The sequence below is a fragment of the Callionymus lyra genome, chromosome 7 (assembly GCF_982586985.1).
Source record: "Callionymus lyra chromosome 7, fCalLyr1.hap1.1, whole genome shotgun sequence".
Taxonomy (NCBI): domain Eukaryota; kingdom Metazoa; phylum Chordata; class Actinopteri; order Syngnathiformes; family Callionymidae; genus Callionymus; species Callionymus lyra.
This window is the reverse complement of record NC_141824.1, coordinates 18,525,081-18,540,330: the sequence shown is the minus strand read 5'-3', so window position 1 is coordinate 18,540,330 and position 15,250 is coordinate 18,525,081. Positions and strand designations below refer to the sequence as shown.

The 15,250-nt window shown below is 41.4% G+C and overlaps 3 protein-coding genes and 4 non-coding genes across 11 annotated transcripts in view; all 7 read left to right on the top strand.

Annotated features, from left to right (window-relative positions):
- LOC148075288 (uncharacterized) overlaps nucleotides 1–4,978 on the top strand; it is a 7,543-nt gene extending 2,565 nt beyond the window's left edge. For 3 of the 5 annotated variants that reach the window (XM_087796274.1, XM_087796275.1, XM_087796278.1), the window contains 9 exons: nucleotides 395–512; nucleotides 756–862; nucleotides 951–1,045; nucleotides 1,317–1,530; nucleotides 1,597–1,712; nucleotides 2,822–2,933; nucleotides 3,936–4,137; nucleotides 4,209–4,520; nucleotides 4,681–4,978. In XM_087796274.1, the coding sequence (XP_087652400.1) occupies nucleotides 433–512; nucleotides 756–862; nucleotides 951–1,045; nucleotides 1,317–1,530; nucleotides 1,597–1,712; nucleotides 2,822–2,933; nucleotides 3,936–4,137; nucleotides 4,209–4,520; nucleotides 4,681–4,822 (1,380 nt within the window). In that variant the 5' untranslated portion in view covers nucleotides 395–432 and the 3' untranslated portion in view covers nucleotides 4,823–4,978. Of the gene's footprint in view, nucleotides 513–755; nucleotides 863–950; nucleotides 1,046–1,316; nucleotides 1,531–1,596; nucleotides 1,713–2,821; nucleotides 2,934–3,935; nucleotides 4,138–4,208; nucleotides 4,521–4,680 lie in introns of all 5 variants that reach the window. The other 2 variants (XM_087796279.1, XM_087796276.1) reach the window with 2 other exon arrangements.
- Nucleotides 4,979–6,118: 1,140 nt separating this feature from the next.
- Nucleotides 6,119–10,803, top strand: rps3 (ribosomal protein S3). The gene is made up of 7 exons (XM_087796273.1): nucleotides 6,119–6,213; nucleotides 6,871–7,001; nucleotides 7,890–7,983; nucleotides 8,577–8,671; nucleotides 9,878–10,065; nucleotides 10,137–10,337; nucleotides 10,729–10,803. The coding sequence occupies exons 1-6, from the start codon at nucleotides 6,184–6,186 to the stop codon at nucleotides 10,331–10,333; spliced, it is 735 nt and encodes a 244-aa protein (XP_087652399.1). The 5' UTR covers nucleotides 6,119–6,183; the 3' UTR covers nucleotides 10,334–10,337; nucleotides 10,729–10,803.
- Nucleotides 7,316–7,465, top strand: LOC148075287 (small nucleolar RNA SNORD15). Its single transcript, XR_015712049.1, has one exon. It is a non-coding gene; the product is annotated as a small nucleolar RNA SNORD15 (small nucleolar RNA).
- Nucleotides 8,347–8,496, top strand: LOC148075286 (small nucleolar RNA SNORD15). Its single transcript, XR_015712046.1, has one exon. It is a non-coding gene; the product is annotated as a small nucleolar RNA SNORD15 (small nucleolar RNA).
- Nucleotides 8,871–9,020, top strand: LOC148075285 (small nucleolar RNA SNORD15). Its single transcript, XR_015712048.1, has one exon. It is a non-coding gene; the product is annotated as a small nucleolar RNA SNORD15 (small nucleolar RNA).
- Nucleotides 10,422–10,569, top strand: LOC148075284 (small nucleolar RNA SNORD15). Its single transcript, XR_015712047.1, has one exon. It is a non-coding gene; the product is annotated as a small nucleolar RNA SNORD15 (small nucleolar RNA).
- A 109-nt stretch (nucleotides 10,804–10,912) lies between the features above and the next one.
- Nucleotides 10,913–14,064, top strand: kctd14 (potassium channel tetramerization domain containing 14). Its single transcript, XM_087796272.1, has 4 exons — nucleotides 10,913–11,909; nucleotides 12,931–13,140; nucleotides 13,221–13,355; nucleotides 13,438–14,064. The coding sequence occupies exons 1-4, from the start codon at nucleotides 11,754–11,756 to the stop codon at nucleotides 13,747–13,749; spliced, it is 813 nt and encodes a 270-aa protein (XP_087652398.1). The 5' UTR covers nucleotides 10,913–11,753; the 3' UTR covers nucleotides 13,750–14,064.
- Nucleotides 14,065–15,250: the final 1,186 nt, after the last annotated feature.

Below are 15,250 nucleotides of genomic sequence, written 5' to 3'. Positions count from 1 at the left end.
TCATCTTAATCCAGTGATGCTTAAATATTATTTCACTCTCTATGTGTTTCCATGTAGTATGTGTTTGTGTAGATGTGTCTTCGTGGTTGACTGTTACTCATCAGTCATACTTTGTCGTCACTTTTTTATTTCCACAATCAAAGACAAAGACAAACAGAGGAGTCGCAGAAAATCCATTGTATTGTCAATCTTTTGTGTGCAGCTAGATGTTGTGTTGTAACTTGGTCTGTGAGTGTGTTGTGTTATCACCCTAATTTGTGTTTCTGATACATACTTTTAGCAAAGTTTGGTTTAGAAAATATGAGTCAAATCTCTCAGTAATTTCCCAGATCATGTCCACATTCTTCAAAGTATGATATCCATTTGCTCAAACTTATTTTTTTCGCTGGTCCAGGTACAACTGCATTCCTGTAGATACGATTCGAGACAAGAATGAGATTCTTTAGAAGGTGGATTCTGGTGGGGCCGGTCCTCTCCATACTGAGCCTGTCTCTGCTGGTCTGGACTTACAGGTGTGGGAATAAAATACTCCATTTTTGACATTATGACGATTTTGACTGCAAATATTACAAAAACAAAAATAATGACCTTACATTTTAGTTGTTTTTTCATTTGCATTCTACATGTTTGAAAAATGTTAGAAAAACATTTTGTGAGGCTTCATTTATAAAGATTTTGTAGCGATTCATCTTTTTCAAACTGATTAAAAAATGTTGAGATTCCAGCATAATTTGTGTGTATTTGTGTCTTATTAGCAACGTGAGTTCTGAGAAGAGACAGACTCAAGTTGTGATGGCACGATCGTCAGACCTTTTAACTCCGATAAATGCGCTCCAAAAAAGGATTATGACTGAAACCATTGGTATGATAACATGACATGTTTTTACTGATGTTCCTTCAACTCCTGTGACATGTTGATCTTAATCATTTGGACTTTTTTTTCTTTTTAGGACCAGAAACTTCCTTGAGCAAAAAGGTGCCGCCGGTTAAACTGAAGACGCTGGTGGTTTCGGCATATCTGGAACACCGACTCTCGACAAGGCAGGTCAGTCAGACGCAAACTAAAAAAGAAAGTCCTGAGATTTCAATCTCAACACCACGTATGGTTATTTTTAACTACCAATTAAACCAGATCAGTTCCTGAAACTCCTTTTTGGCAACTTCAGACTCTCGTCTTGCAGGTCAATGAACCTAAATTATTCTAAAACATTCTAAAACAATACATCAGTGTCAGTCCAGACAGAAGGACATTCAGTATCTGCTGTTGTCACACGTGTTGCTGGGATTCTGAGGACAGAACCCTTTGTGGTTTTCAGGTGCGGGTGATCGCGGTGGTCCTAAGAAACGAGCCTGCACCTTACCAATGCCACCTCCGCTGCCCTGGAGCACCAGACGCTATAACCACGGGCAAACTCTCCATCCACTGGGATCACTTTGCCTTCCCATACGGGACCTCAGACATCATGTGTTCACTGCCCTCAAACTGTCAGTCCCCCTCTCACGTCTCGCTCACGTCGACCACACACAAAGGTATGGTGTGGAGTTTTGGTTAGCATGTTGTCTACTGCTTCAACCCGAGTCACTTCACCTCCACAGAGTTGTGTGACCAAACAATACTGGAGGTGAAGAACCAGGAACAGAAGCTCGACTCCTTCAAGTACAACTTCACCGTCTGCTGGTCCACGATGTTCGACTTCAAAAACGTCCTGCAGGTCAACGACTTTCACTTGTAGACACTTGCAGGGGTTCATGGAAATCAGGGGCGGATCTACCGGTCTGGTATAGTTTGGGGGTATGCTACCTTAAAGGAAAGTCTTGCCACCCCTGCCTCCACCCCAATATGCAGCGATGAAACTCAAATGCCAAGTGCAGTGAATGCATCATGACATGGCCCTGGAGCTCCAGATTTAGTCAGGAGATGCAAGAAATGTAGAGAAACAAGCTAAGAAGAAACACTAATCATTGTTCTATCAGCAAATTCCCCCGCGGACAGGAAAGGTGTGAGTTTTGGTAAAACACAACAGCGAGGGGAGCATTTGAGAGCTGTGCTTCATATGTTTAAAAAGATATATACTTTATTGTTAAAGGTTTGCACAGCAGGATTAAAGCAAACAAACCTCATTATGAAGGTAAAACCATGTTATACAAAATGAGGGACAATATATGAAACATAGAAAAGACAAACAAAATATTAGACAAAAAGTATACATATAATTATATAAAACCAAGCGAATGCTGGGTGGTTCAGGTGGGGTGGGGGTAGTGTGCCTTTAGGTGAAAAGGTGGTGCAAAATAATTACATTTTCTTTCTTATTATTTTGAAAGATAACGTTGATTCAAATTCATTCAAGCGCCATAATTTAAAGTTTGTATAATAGCGTCAGAATCAAATGTATGCTGCACACATATCTATACTTTAATTTGTTTACAGCAAATGTGAATTTCTTAAACATGGAAGTACCCAGTTTGAGTCGATTACCGTACAATAGTCAGGCTAAAATAGGTTTTACTGGCAGAAATTTACCTGGTTAATCCAGTTAAAGGCACAACTATGCCTGTATACAGAAGGATCTGCACTTGTGTTACCTTCTAAGAAGTCACGAAACAAAACACACACAAGTGTTAGGTCTTCATGAAGATACTATAAAAAGATATTCATAACTGGTGGCTATAATATATTCTCAGGACCATCTGGTAGTAAAAAAAAAATCTTTTGGCAGAGGTAATTATTTATTATGTTATTTGAGCAGCATTCACTGTCACGTCACTCCTTATTATTTACACTTTACCAGAAAATAACTGGATCTTCATTATTAACCAGGTGGTCCAGAGTCTGGAGATGCTGCAGATTCTCGGGGTGAACAAAGTCATCATCTACAAGAGTAGCTGCACTGCAGATGTACAGCGTGTATTGGACTACTACTCACAGAAAGGTATTTGTTTGATATTGTTGGGGTTTTTTATGTTTTTTTACTATTTTATATAACTTATGACTGAAGGTGTGAATGTGGCTGGTTTGATTTTAACCTTGTTAGCCTTTTAGTTCCCAAGACCATTTGAGAATCTAATTAAAATGTTATTCAAATTCAATAGAAACCTTCAAGGGATGAGTTCCGGGACATGTTACAGGAAATATGCAAAAAGCTTGATCTGGGTTTACCTCAGTATTGTCCTAAAAAATCTGGAAAGTTTTCAAAGGTGTTACAACACAATCTGGAGTTTATAATCCATACGTTTGTGTCTTCTCGTTTGCACTATTGTAAAAAAAATATTTTCGTGTCTAACCAAGCAGGAGCTGTCTCGCCTGCTGTTAATAGAAAACTCTGCAGCGATAATTCTGACCCGCTCTGGTAGAAGAACTCACATTTCTCCGATCCTTAAAACTCTGCATTGGCTACCAGTTCTTTCAGGATCAATTTTTAAATTCTGGTTCTTACTTTCAGAGCTATTCATGGTCATGCTCCTCCTTACATCATCTGATCCAGCCTTACACCCCAGCTCGGGCTCTGAGGTCTGTGGATCAGAATCTGCTGGACCAGAGGAGAGAAATTCTTCCAGGCTGTAAAGCTTTAGAACGATCTTCCTCTCCCTGTGTTTGATGATCTACTGCTTCCTTCAAGAAACAACTTAAGAGTCATTTATTTGTGCAGGCTTGGTTGGATGGATGGATGGATGGATGGATGGATGGATGGATGGATGGATGGATGGATGGATGGATGGATGGATGGATGGATGGATGGATGGATGGATGGATGGATGGATGGATGGATGGATGGATGGATGGATGGATGGATGGATGGATGGATGGATGGATGGATGGATGGATGGATGGATGGATGATATGGTTTGTTGCATGTTGTTTGATTCAAGCCGCTTTTAAAATTAACCAGTAAAATTCCAACATTTGATGAAGCTAATAAGAGAACCCTTCCTAGGTCTGGTGGAGTTGATTCCTTGGACCATGTCTCAGTTTTTAAATGTCTCTCGGGGTTGGCAAATTAATAAGGACCCAGGTGACCTGCACTACTACGGCCAGCTCGCCGCCCTCAACGACTGCATCTACAGATACATGTACCAGTCCAAATACATGGCTATGCATGATGTCGATGAGCTCATTCTGCCTCAGAAAGTCAGCAGGTAGCCTTGAAACTGTCACTTGTCATTATGGTCCGGGGACTCCGTTGACCTTGTCTTGTTTCCTCCTCCAGCTGGCCGGAGATGCTGCCACATCTGATCTCCAAATACAGATACAAAGAGTGCTTTGCATTTTTAGCCAACGTTTTTCCAATTACGGTAACATGGACCGCGGCCAACTCAACAGAAGCAACCTGCTGGCAGAACGTGTCTGGGGTGAACATTCTGGCTCATCTCCACCAAGAACCGTTCGTACCAGACAACCCGGACTTCAAGATCATTGTAAACCCACGTCATGTTAAGATTGCTACAGTTCATGGACTGCTGGAACCCTGGGACACCTGCTCCAAGGTGGACTTGAGCGAGGCCCGCATGTACCACACCAGGTAGAGAAAACTTAAAAACATGTTTTACTTTGATCCTTCCTCGTCTAGCTGGAATTGTGTCTTCAGTTTCTTGGATGTTTGCAGGTTCAATATCAAAGAGTCTACTATTGTCTTCCTTCCCCTCAATATTTTCTTGCTTGTGAAACTTTCCTGTCCACAGGGAGCCAAAGCAGCCCAAGCTGACTCGTGACGAACTGATCTACGATGGAAGGCTGCTGAGCTACAGCGAGAGAATGAAAGTTGCCGTCACCGCTGTGCTCAGAGAGAATCGTTTGCTGTCCAAGAATGTTGGCTCCTGCTAAAGAGCCGGATCCAAATCACTTTTACAAAACCCAGATTACTTTTCAATGAAACTATTTACCTCAACATTGTTGTTGTTGTTTTTTACAGTTTTCCAATACAATTTCCCCTTTCAATATTTAAACTGTGAATATAAATAAATATATTATAATATAATATATTGTTTTGTGTTTTCTAAAGGTTAATATGGGCAGGTTCATATGTCAGTGGTGGGCCGTGCATTTCACGAATAGGCCTTCAGTGGCGCACGTTGGAATGAATCCACCTCTTAATAACTACTTTAAGGTTCTTTATACACCACAGGGATCTGCATCGAAACTTAGTAACACAACAACACACGGAGGAACAACAACAGCTAGAATTTAATCAGCAGCTATGTCACGTTGAGAGTTTAAAGGTAAAGGTAAAACTTTATTGATCCCTCGGTAAAGTTTTACATTGAGATCGATTCCAACCGATCGAGCATGCACAGTTTAACCAATGTGGTTTCAGCTTAAACAAGCAACACCAGACTGACAATCAACTGAATACACTCTGAAGACTCCTGATTGGTCAAAAGGTGTCCTCTTGATTAGTTGGAACAAAAACCTGGTTTCAATCCCTCCTAATCTATCTTGCGGATCTATGGGAGGTCTCTCTGACTATATATACAGTATATATATATAACTTAATTGGTTCAAATTCAACATTTTGAGCACTATTTTTGGGTGCTAATTATATATGTAGGAGAAGTGATCCATGTTCTTGTTTACAACGACTAAAATAAATGGAATTTTTATTGGACATGAACTCTTTTTAAAAATGAAGGTTTACAGTGTACGACGGAGTATTAGGGCCACTCAAAGACTACAGTGTGCCACTATTTATTTATTTTTAACGATGGCGTTAAATTATGGACATAAAACACATAGAGGGCGCTCTCTCCTAAATGATGTACGGCTTTGCATTACTTTATCGATCAGCTGAGCTGTGAAGCTAAAACAGTATAATTTTTGTTCATTGGTATAACTATAAGTCCTTGCCTTGCGAAATATTGTAAAAGTAGATTTGCAAAAATTAATTATTAATTTAATAATATTAAGTGTTTGCAATAGTTTTGCTGGCTGTTGTATCGGGTGTCAGATGAAAAACATCTATTATTATACATTTAATGTTAAATTATACATGTATTGTGAGTTACATTTTTAATATCTAAAAAGTACTTAATTGTTAAGAAAGACGAACCTGAGGCGCGTAAACGCTCTTGCGCTGTAAAACTACAAGTCCCAGAGACCTTTTAAAACGTCGCCGGATGTTTATAGTTTACTATAAATTCACTTCCGTGTCGACGCAGGGTCCTTTCCTGTCAACGGCCTAGTTGAAGATGGCGGTGCAAATCTCCAAGAAGAGGAAGGTTAGCGGCATTTTATCTCCTCTATGCGATGGTTTCCGTTAAAATGCCATTATATCCAGTCAGATGGTACCCATGTACACTCGTTAATGGGTTAGAGGTGTTGATTCCACGCGGTTCCTTCGCGGATTGTTACAGATTCTCCCCCATGAAGTGTCGCCCTCACCCGGCTAGTGAACATGGCTGCCCCGCGGTTAAGCAGCGTAGAATGACCACATGTAGTAAAGCGGTATTTTAGGGGGACTGGAGGTACGAACTTGGTATTCTCACATTCGTCTGCTAATGTGTCTTAATATAAAATCGACTCAGAATTGAGTAGTATGTCGTATAATATGTGGCCCTGTAAATGGGACAGGAGGTTAGCTAGTAGCTATGTTAGCTTCTCAGACTTCTCACATTTATTTACTGACGTTGAACATTCTGTAACACTTTTATGACGTTAATTTCGTCCACATTTAAGCATTTTGACACTCTCCTCTTTATGGGTACCGTATACTGATGATTTAAAGTACACATTATATTTAGAGAAGTCTTGCACTAGTAGTGTTGGTTGCTACACATGGCTTGAACTGGAAGGTGGTGATGTATTTACTGTAAAATGTTTGTTAATTTAAAATGTTTTTTTTACCCCCCTCATAATAACTGTTCTGTTCCCCACAGTTCGTTTCGGACGGTATCTTCAAGGCTGAGCTGAACGAGTTCCTCACTCGTGAGTTGGCTGAGGATGGATACTCTGGTGTGGAGGTGCGTGTGACTCCAACCAGGACAGAGATTATCATCCTGGCCACAAGGTGGGTCAAAACTTCTGTCCGGTCTAGTAGTTGGAGTGATGTAGAGACGTGGTTTTGTCGCCAGTATTTAGGCACAAATTTGAGCCGTTCAGGCATAAATGAAACCTTGTGGATCCTTTAGTAAACTGGAAAATGTGCTTTGCTTATATGAAACAAAATCTCAGTAGTGGAGGTCATTACACCCCCTTTTTTTTTTTTAATGAAAATATTGTCTAAAAAATGTTTCGAAATACTTACTTTAAGTTGCCCATATAAATAACATGCTGCAAACAGAATCACCTTTTAATAAGCTCATTAGTAGATGCATTTTGTCCCTTCGATGAAGAAACGATGACGAGTCGGAACAGAGCTCAAGTTCGTATCTTTGGATGCTGGTTCAGGCCCACGTTCTGTGGTTCTGTTCCGGTGCCTCAGATCGACGAGTTCTTTTGGTTGAAGACAATCGAGGCATTTGTCTGAGAAGGGTGGAAGGATTTGAATCACGAAGGCCAGAAACTCTTACCTGGACCATCTAAGCACTTAAGTCGCTCTTAAAACTGTAATCTAAAAAATAAGGCCTTATTTGGCATGAACATTTGTTTAATCACATTTCCTTTTAAAAAGTCTGGGCCTCCCTGCTGCCCCCATGGCGATTAAATTATTGCATGCAGTCATATTGGCAGAACTAAAATAGTAGAGGCACCTTGCAGTTCATGAAGTGTAATGTTTGCAAAATGCTAAAGTTTATATTCAATGAGAAAATGACTGAATGTTCAATTATTCTTTATGGATGAAAGTCACTAGGCAATGAGAAGTTGATTCTGCCAATATAATGGGGTTATAAAGTATATTTTCTTGACATTTATTTTCCTGAGCTTATTTTTGTCCTGAATTTTCTTCATTTTGTAGGACCCAGAATGTTCTCGGAGAGAAGGGGCGTCGCATCAGAGAGCTGACAGCTGTGGTCCAGAAGAGGTTTGGGTTCCCCGAGGGCAGTGTGGAGGTGAGATGAACACTTGGATCTTTTATTTCTTTTAAGCTTACAATCATAAGTAGATAAAGACTCGGGCAAGATGTAGTTAGTTCTTGCTTTACACAGATTTGGTCTGTATCGGATGCATTTATTGCACATTGCATATTTGTAAGTTTTCTTTAATTACAACAGTTTTTCTAATCTTTAATTATTTTTGTAGTCATTTTTAAGGGAAGACTGTGGTAGGAATGTTTTTATTATTATATCTTAGGTCTGGGGTTAAAAGCAAAATGACTTAAAAGGCAAGTTTGGCTTTTCGTTCAAACCAATATAGCTTATCTCTTTGTTAATGCTGCAAACCTTTAGAATATACTGTATATATTATTTTTTCCCCTTCGATGAAGAAACGATGACGAGTCGGAACAGAGCTCAAGTTCGTATCTTTGGATGCTGGTTCAGGGCCACGTTCTGTGGTTCTGTTCCGGTGCCTCAGATCGACGAGTTCTTTTGGTTGAAGACAATCGAGGCATTTGTCTGAGAAGGATAGGAGTACCGGGATGCAATATGCGTGTACGCTTGTTTTTCTTTTTTTTTTCTGATGCTGAAATGATTGTTCTCTTCAGTTGTATGCAGAGAAGGTGGCGACCCGTGGGCTCTGTGCCATCGCTCAGGCTGAGTCTCTGCGTTACAAGCTGCTGGGAGGTCTCGCTGTGAGAAGGTGAGTCCGCTTCATGCACATGGTTGTTTTTTGTTGCATGGCTTGAATCATTGCTGTGACTGAATCTCAGTAATGGATGTCATTACACCTTGCTTCTTGTGACCACAATATTGTCACAAACTTTTAACAAGCCCATATTAATGATAAACTGCAAACACTATTTTCTTCAAATAAGCTCATTACTTGTTACATTTTGTCCCTTCGATGAAGAAACGATGACGAGTCGGAACAGAGCTCAAGTTCGTATCTTTGGATGCTGGTTCAGGCCCACGTTCTGTGGTTCTGTTCCGGTGCCTCAGATCGACGAGTTCTTTTGGTTGAAGACAATCGAGGCATTTGTCTGAGAAGGGTGGAAGGTTTAAATGACCAAATTGTCAGCAGCTGATGTTTTCAAGCTGCTCTTTTATTTTGATTCAAAATGATGATTCACAAGGTTTTGCACTTGAAAAAGACTCGGAACCATCCAACGCTTTACTTGCACTTCAATTGGCGAGATTCTATTTTTGCATCTTGTGTGAAACTTGGCGACACCATGGGTCTGAAATCACAACTGGCTGTTTTAACCATTTATCGTCGTTCTCGGTCTGTTATATTTACTTTGATTAAAGCTTATTTTAATGAACTAAATGTTTGGTTGTAGAAGCAGTAGCTTTTTATCTATTAATCGGAGTATTTTGTATTCTATGGTCCAGGTTAATGTTTATTAGCAAATACTAGTAAGTAGTCTTGTAATTTGTTGTAAAACTGGAGTTTAATCAATATTTGAATCGTTTACTTTTATTAAAATGTGCATTTTGCTGTGTATAAAATATTGTCCTTACAGATTTTAACCAATTTGGATGTTTATTGGTGAGTCAAGCCAAGTGCAGTTTCCAATAGTACAACAATTATGGAGACCAAAAACATCACTACTTGGGTCACTTTGACCCGAATTATAGCGTTTACACTCGTCCCTCTTACTCTTGAGAAGTAGGTTTTTAAATGTGCACTGTTGTGTTCAGGTTATTTAAATATCTGATTTGAAAATCGTAAGGATTCAAAATAAAAAAATAACCCTTGTTAAAATAAACGTGTACAATGAAGGGCAACCTTCTACTTCTCTCCCTCACAGCTTTTACAATCAAATGTTTTTATTTGAAACTATCTGGTTCTGAAGCTGCGACGACGTTAAATCCCATAAAGCTAACCTTCGTCTCGACGTTCCAGAGCATGCTACGGAGTCCTGAGGTTCATCATGGAGAGCGGTGCCCGTGGTTGTGAGGTGGTGGTGTCCGGCAAGCTGAGGGGTCAGAGGGCAAAGTCCATGAAGTTTGTGGACGGCCTGATGATCCACAGCGGTGACCCCGTCAACTACTACGTGGACACGGCTGTCCGTCACGTCCTGCTGAGACAGGGTCAGTCAGAAATGCTCGCCTCCCTCTCGTTAAACCAGCAGGTGCAGGTTCTTGACTTCATCTGTCCACAGGTGTGCTCGGCATCAAGGTGAAGATCATGCTGCCCTGGGACTCCAGCGGCAAGATGGGACCCAAGAAGCCCCTGCCCGACCACGTTAGCATCGTGGACCCCAAAGATGAGAAGCTCCCATCCTCCCCCATGTCCGAGCAGAGGGGGACCAAGCCTGAGGCGCCAGTCATGCCCCCGACCCCGGTGCCTACTGCATAAGAGGGTAAGAGAACCAGAGCTCTATGATGTGTCATTGTGACATTTAGAAAGATCTGGATGGGGTACTTTATAATCTTGAGGTCTGGACCTTCGGTGAAGAAACGATGACGAGTCGGAACAGAGCTCAAGTCTGTTTCTGTGGATTCTAGTTCAGGGCCACGTTCTGTGGTTCTGTTCTGGTGCCTCAGAACTGCGAGTTTTCGTTTGAAGACATTCGAGGCATTTGTCTGAGAAGGATTTACTTTAAGTTCTAGAGATTTAATTTTATAAAGTGAAAATAGTGTTTTTTTTTTATTACCATATGAAGAACTTTGTTTTCCAGTCTGGTTTCTCATGACTTGCCATTTAAAATAAAATGACGTCAAACCTCTTCAATGTATTTTTTTCTCCCTCAGGTTCTCTTCATCTCCCCAGATGGACTCGACACCCTCAGAGTTTTGTGTACAAAAACAATAAAATCTGGAAAACTCGTCAACTCTTTCTTGAATGCCTGAAGATGGACTCGAATAAAAATTAATGTTATTCAAATGATTTATTTTCTATTGATGCACATTCTTATCCCGCGCTGGATTAGGTTATTTCTGTGATTCGTCCCTTTTGTAAGACTTATTATATTGCTGCACAAAATACTTGTAATTGTTTAATATATTGAAGAGAAAAAAAAAACTCTTGACTGCTTATTTGACTTACTGGAAATTCCCCTTTTGGTTACAGACTTGCATTTTCTTTATGCTGAATTGGCGATAATGATGCAGCATCAATGTTATCCTGACTCGTCCACTAACAAATCAAGATAAACATTTTAACTCGGAAAATTATACTATTTTAATATTTACCTTGATGCAAACACACATTGTTTTGAGCTAAACAAGGATGTAGCGATGATGTGGAGTGAGTGCTCCCTCTGGGTGGTTGACGACGTACACTCGTTTGTATAGACTTAAAAGTAAAGTGAGCAAAATTCGACATCAGTTTCTCACCATAGACATCTATATACAAGGACGCCTCACAGACTGATGCCTCCCACTAGAGCTGTATATACAGGGCGGCCATCTTAGTACAGTGGCTCTCGCTCCTACAGTGCATTACGTCTAGAGGAATGATGTGTTCACACTATAAAAGTGATCATAAATCGCTCATTTGTCAAGCTTTTTTCACGGGGTTTGTTTTTCAGACCAGGTACAAAGACAGAAGAAATATTTTACTATACAATCTATAAAAACAATGAATATGAATTTATAGATATCAAATACGGACCAAACCGTTTGAAAATCGGTCCAGAATCAGCGAATAATTATATTTTAAGATAAAGTACCTCTTTTCCTGTAGTTGTCAATGCGCCACTGCCTCCGATGACCCTGTACCAAGATGGCGGCGCTTTATACACATCCGTCTACAGTGACGCGACGTCTATGTAAACATGTCTGTGGTTTTCACGGCGTCCTGTTCAGACCACGCCCACTCCTGCTACCTGCCGAGCCCCAGACCTCACCTCGGTTCACCTGGACAGTTGTCGACCAACATGAGTCTCCCGGACTTCAAGGCTCCAGGAAAGCAGTCTCCGGCTGTGAGCGCGGTAAGAGTCCGGCGCGGGATCTCCCTCGGCGGCTGTAGTTGTGACGAGCTCCGCCTCACCTGTGTCGACAGATGTGGACGTTTAACAGCAGCTGCTGTTTCTGTCCGACACATGAGATTGTTGTAGGTTAGAAAGTGTTTACTTATACGTTTAATTTAACGCAAAAATAGTTATAATTTAAAAAATAGTTTGATATAATTATAATCTATTATTTGTTCATCCGGGAACTGACCTTTCCATCAATCATCCTTTCATCATCCAATCATCTTGTCGTCCATCCATTATTCTTGTAGAATCTGCTTATCCATCCACCTTTTTTCTCTTCATCCATTTATCTTTTCAAATCGATCATTGTGTGTTCATTCTCTGACAGTCTTTTCATCCATCCATCATCTGTCCATCCACAGTTCACTTCTTCATCCATTTATGAACTACTCTTTCTTCAATCTACCATCTCTTCATCCCCACCTTCCGATCACATTCTCACCATCACTCTCCTAGTAATCCTTACTGATAGTCTGATGAAGCTTCATGAAGCAGTCATTATCGTCAGAGTCCACTAGATGGCGGTCTCTTCACTATTTTCTTTTGTTTTGAATAACTGATCTAATGAAACATCGCATCGTTGTTAAACTGATGGCGCCACCTACTGACCTCTAAACAACATGAAACTGTTTCATGAAGCTTCATGAAGCAGTGTCATTATCTTTGGGATCCACTAGATGGCGGACTCTGCACTATTTTCATTTGTTTTTAACAACTGTTCTAATGAAACATCACATCATTTTTAAACTGATGGCGCCACCTACTGACCACTAAACAACATGACACTGTTTCATGAAGCTTCATCAGACCATCACTAGTAATCCTTCCATCATATTTCTTCTCATCCATTCCTCGCCTATTTATCCTTTTATCACTCCATCCCTCATTCATTCATCCTTCTATCTTGTCCAAACTCAAAATGTCTGTGAAGGACCAACTCACTCAATCCAAGACGATGTCACTTCCTGTTCCGCAGGGTTCTGTCGTGCAGCTGAACGTGGGAGGTCACATGTTCACCACCTTACTGAGCACGCTCAACAAAGTCCCGGGGTCCAGACTGGCCGGGCTGGTCTTCGGGGAGACCGACTCGGAGGGACGGGTCTTCATCGACAGGGACGGGAGTCACTTCGGCGCCGTGCTGGACTTCCTGCGTTCGGAGCGACTCCCCGTCGACCACATACCGGAGGTTTGACAAAAGGGTTTCACCGACCAACGGAAGGCTATGATTAGGCTCCGCCCACAACCACACCTGTGTCTGTGTCAAAGGTCCACCGAGAGGCCGTCCACTACAACGTCCAGCCTCTGGTCAAGCGGCTGGAGGAGACGCCGCAGATGTTCGGGGAGCTGGTGGGTCGACAGCAGTTTCTCACCCGAGTCCCTCACTACAGGGAGAACATCGAGGTGCCTCCTGTCAATCAAATCCTGTCAAATAGTCACACTTTGATCTACTTTCTTAATTTCTGACCTCTTTCCCCTGGTCCAGGTTCTGATCCGGATAGCCCGGGCAGAGGCCGTCGCCTCTCGCCGCTCCACCATCATGATCTGCGTCCTGAGGACCGAGGACGACCTGCGTTGCTATGACAACGCCATCCACAGTCTGGACGCCGACGAGCAGTCGGTGGTGACGTTCGGACCCTGGAAGGCGCCGCCCGACCTCCGGGACCTGCTGGACTGCGTGAGGATGGACATCCGGAACCAGGGCTACCGGGTCGAGCTGGAGCCGCACACGCCCGAGAAGAGTTTCCGCTCCAAGACCTACAACTTCTTCCACAAACTCACGTTCACCTGGTGGTGATTAAAGTTCACTTTATTGATCATTGACTTGAACTTCTGGTCCTGAAACAATCAACAACAAATCACCCGTTCATCATGCTTTTGTTTATCATCTAATGATAGTTCATCCCTTCATCTTCAATCCATATGTTCATCACACACAAACCTTCTTTATCTCTCTAGTAATGCTTCCTTTAACCTTGTATTATTCACCCATTCATCCGTCCTTAATTCCATTCATCAAGTCATCATTTCATTCATCTTCCAGTGATCCTTTGATTATCTAGCAAATCTTCTTCCACTCATGCTTTTACAGTTTATTCATCAATCTATACATAAAAATATTATTCATTCATGTGTCTCTGGTCTCCATTGATTCCACCAATTACCGTCTGTCATGTGATCATGTTAGTCTGTCGTGTGTGTTCATGTCAGTATGTAAACACTACGGACTAACATGAACACATGACAGACTAACATGAACACATGACAGACTAACATGAACACACATGACAGACTAACATGAACACACATGACAGACTAACATGAACACATGACAGACTAACATGAACACACGGCAGACTAACATGAACACACGACAGACTAACATGAACACACGGCAGACTAACATGAACACACGACAGACTAACATGAACACACGGCAGACTAACATGAACACGCATGACAGACTAACATGAACACATGACAGACTAACATGAACACACATGACAGACTAACATGAACACATGACAGGCTAACATGAACACACATGACAGACTAACATGAACACATGACAGACTAACATGAACACATGACAGACTAACATGAACACATGACAGACTAACATAAACACACCACAGACTAACATGAACACACATGACAGACTAACATGAACACATGACAGACTAACATGAACACACATGACAGACTAACATGAACACATGACAGACTAACATGAACACATGACAGACTAACATGAACACACATGACAGACTAACATGAACACACATGACAGACTAACATGAACACATGACAGACTAACATGAACACACGGCAGACTAACATGAACACACGACAGACTAACATGAACACACGGCAGACTAACATGAACACACGACAGACTAACATGAACACACGGCAGACTAACATGAACACGCATGACAGACTAACATGAACACATGACAGACTAACATGAACACACATGACAGACTAACATGAACACATGACAGGCTAACATGAACACACATGACAGACTAACATGAACACATGACAGACTAACATGAACACATGACAGACTAACATGAACACATGACAGACTAACATAAACACACCACAGACTAACATGAACACACATGACAGACTAACACGAACACATGACAGACTAACATGAACACACATGACAGACTAACATGAACATATGACAGACTAACATGAATACATGACAGACTAACATGAACACACCACAGACTAACATGAACACACGACAGACTAACATGAACACATGACAGACTAACATAAACACA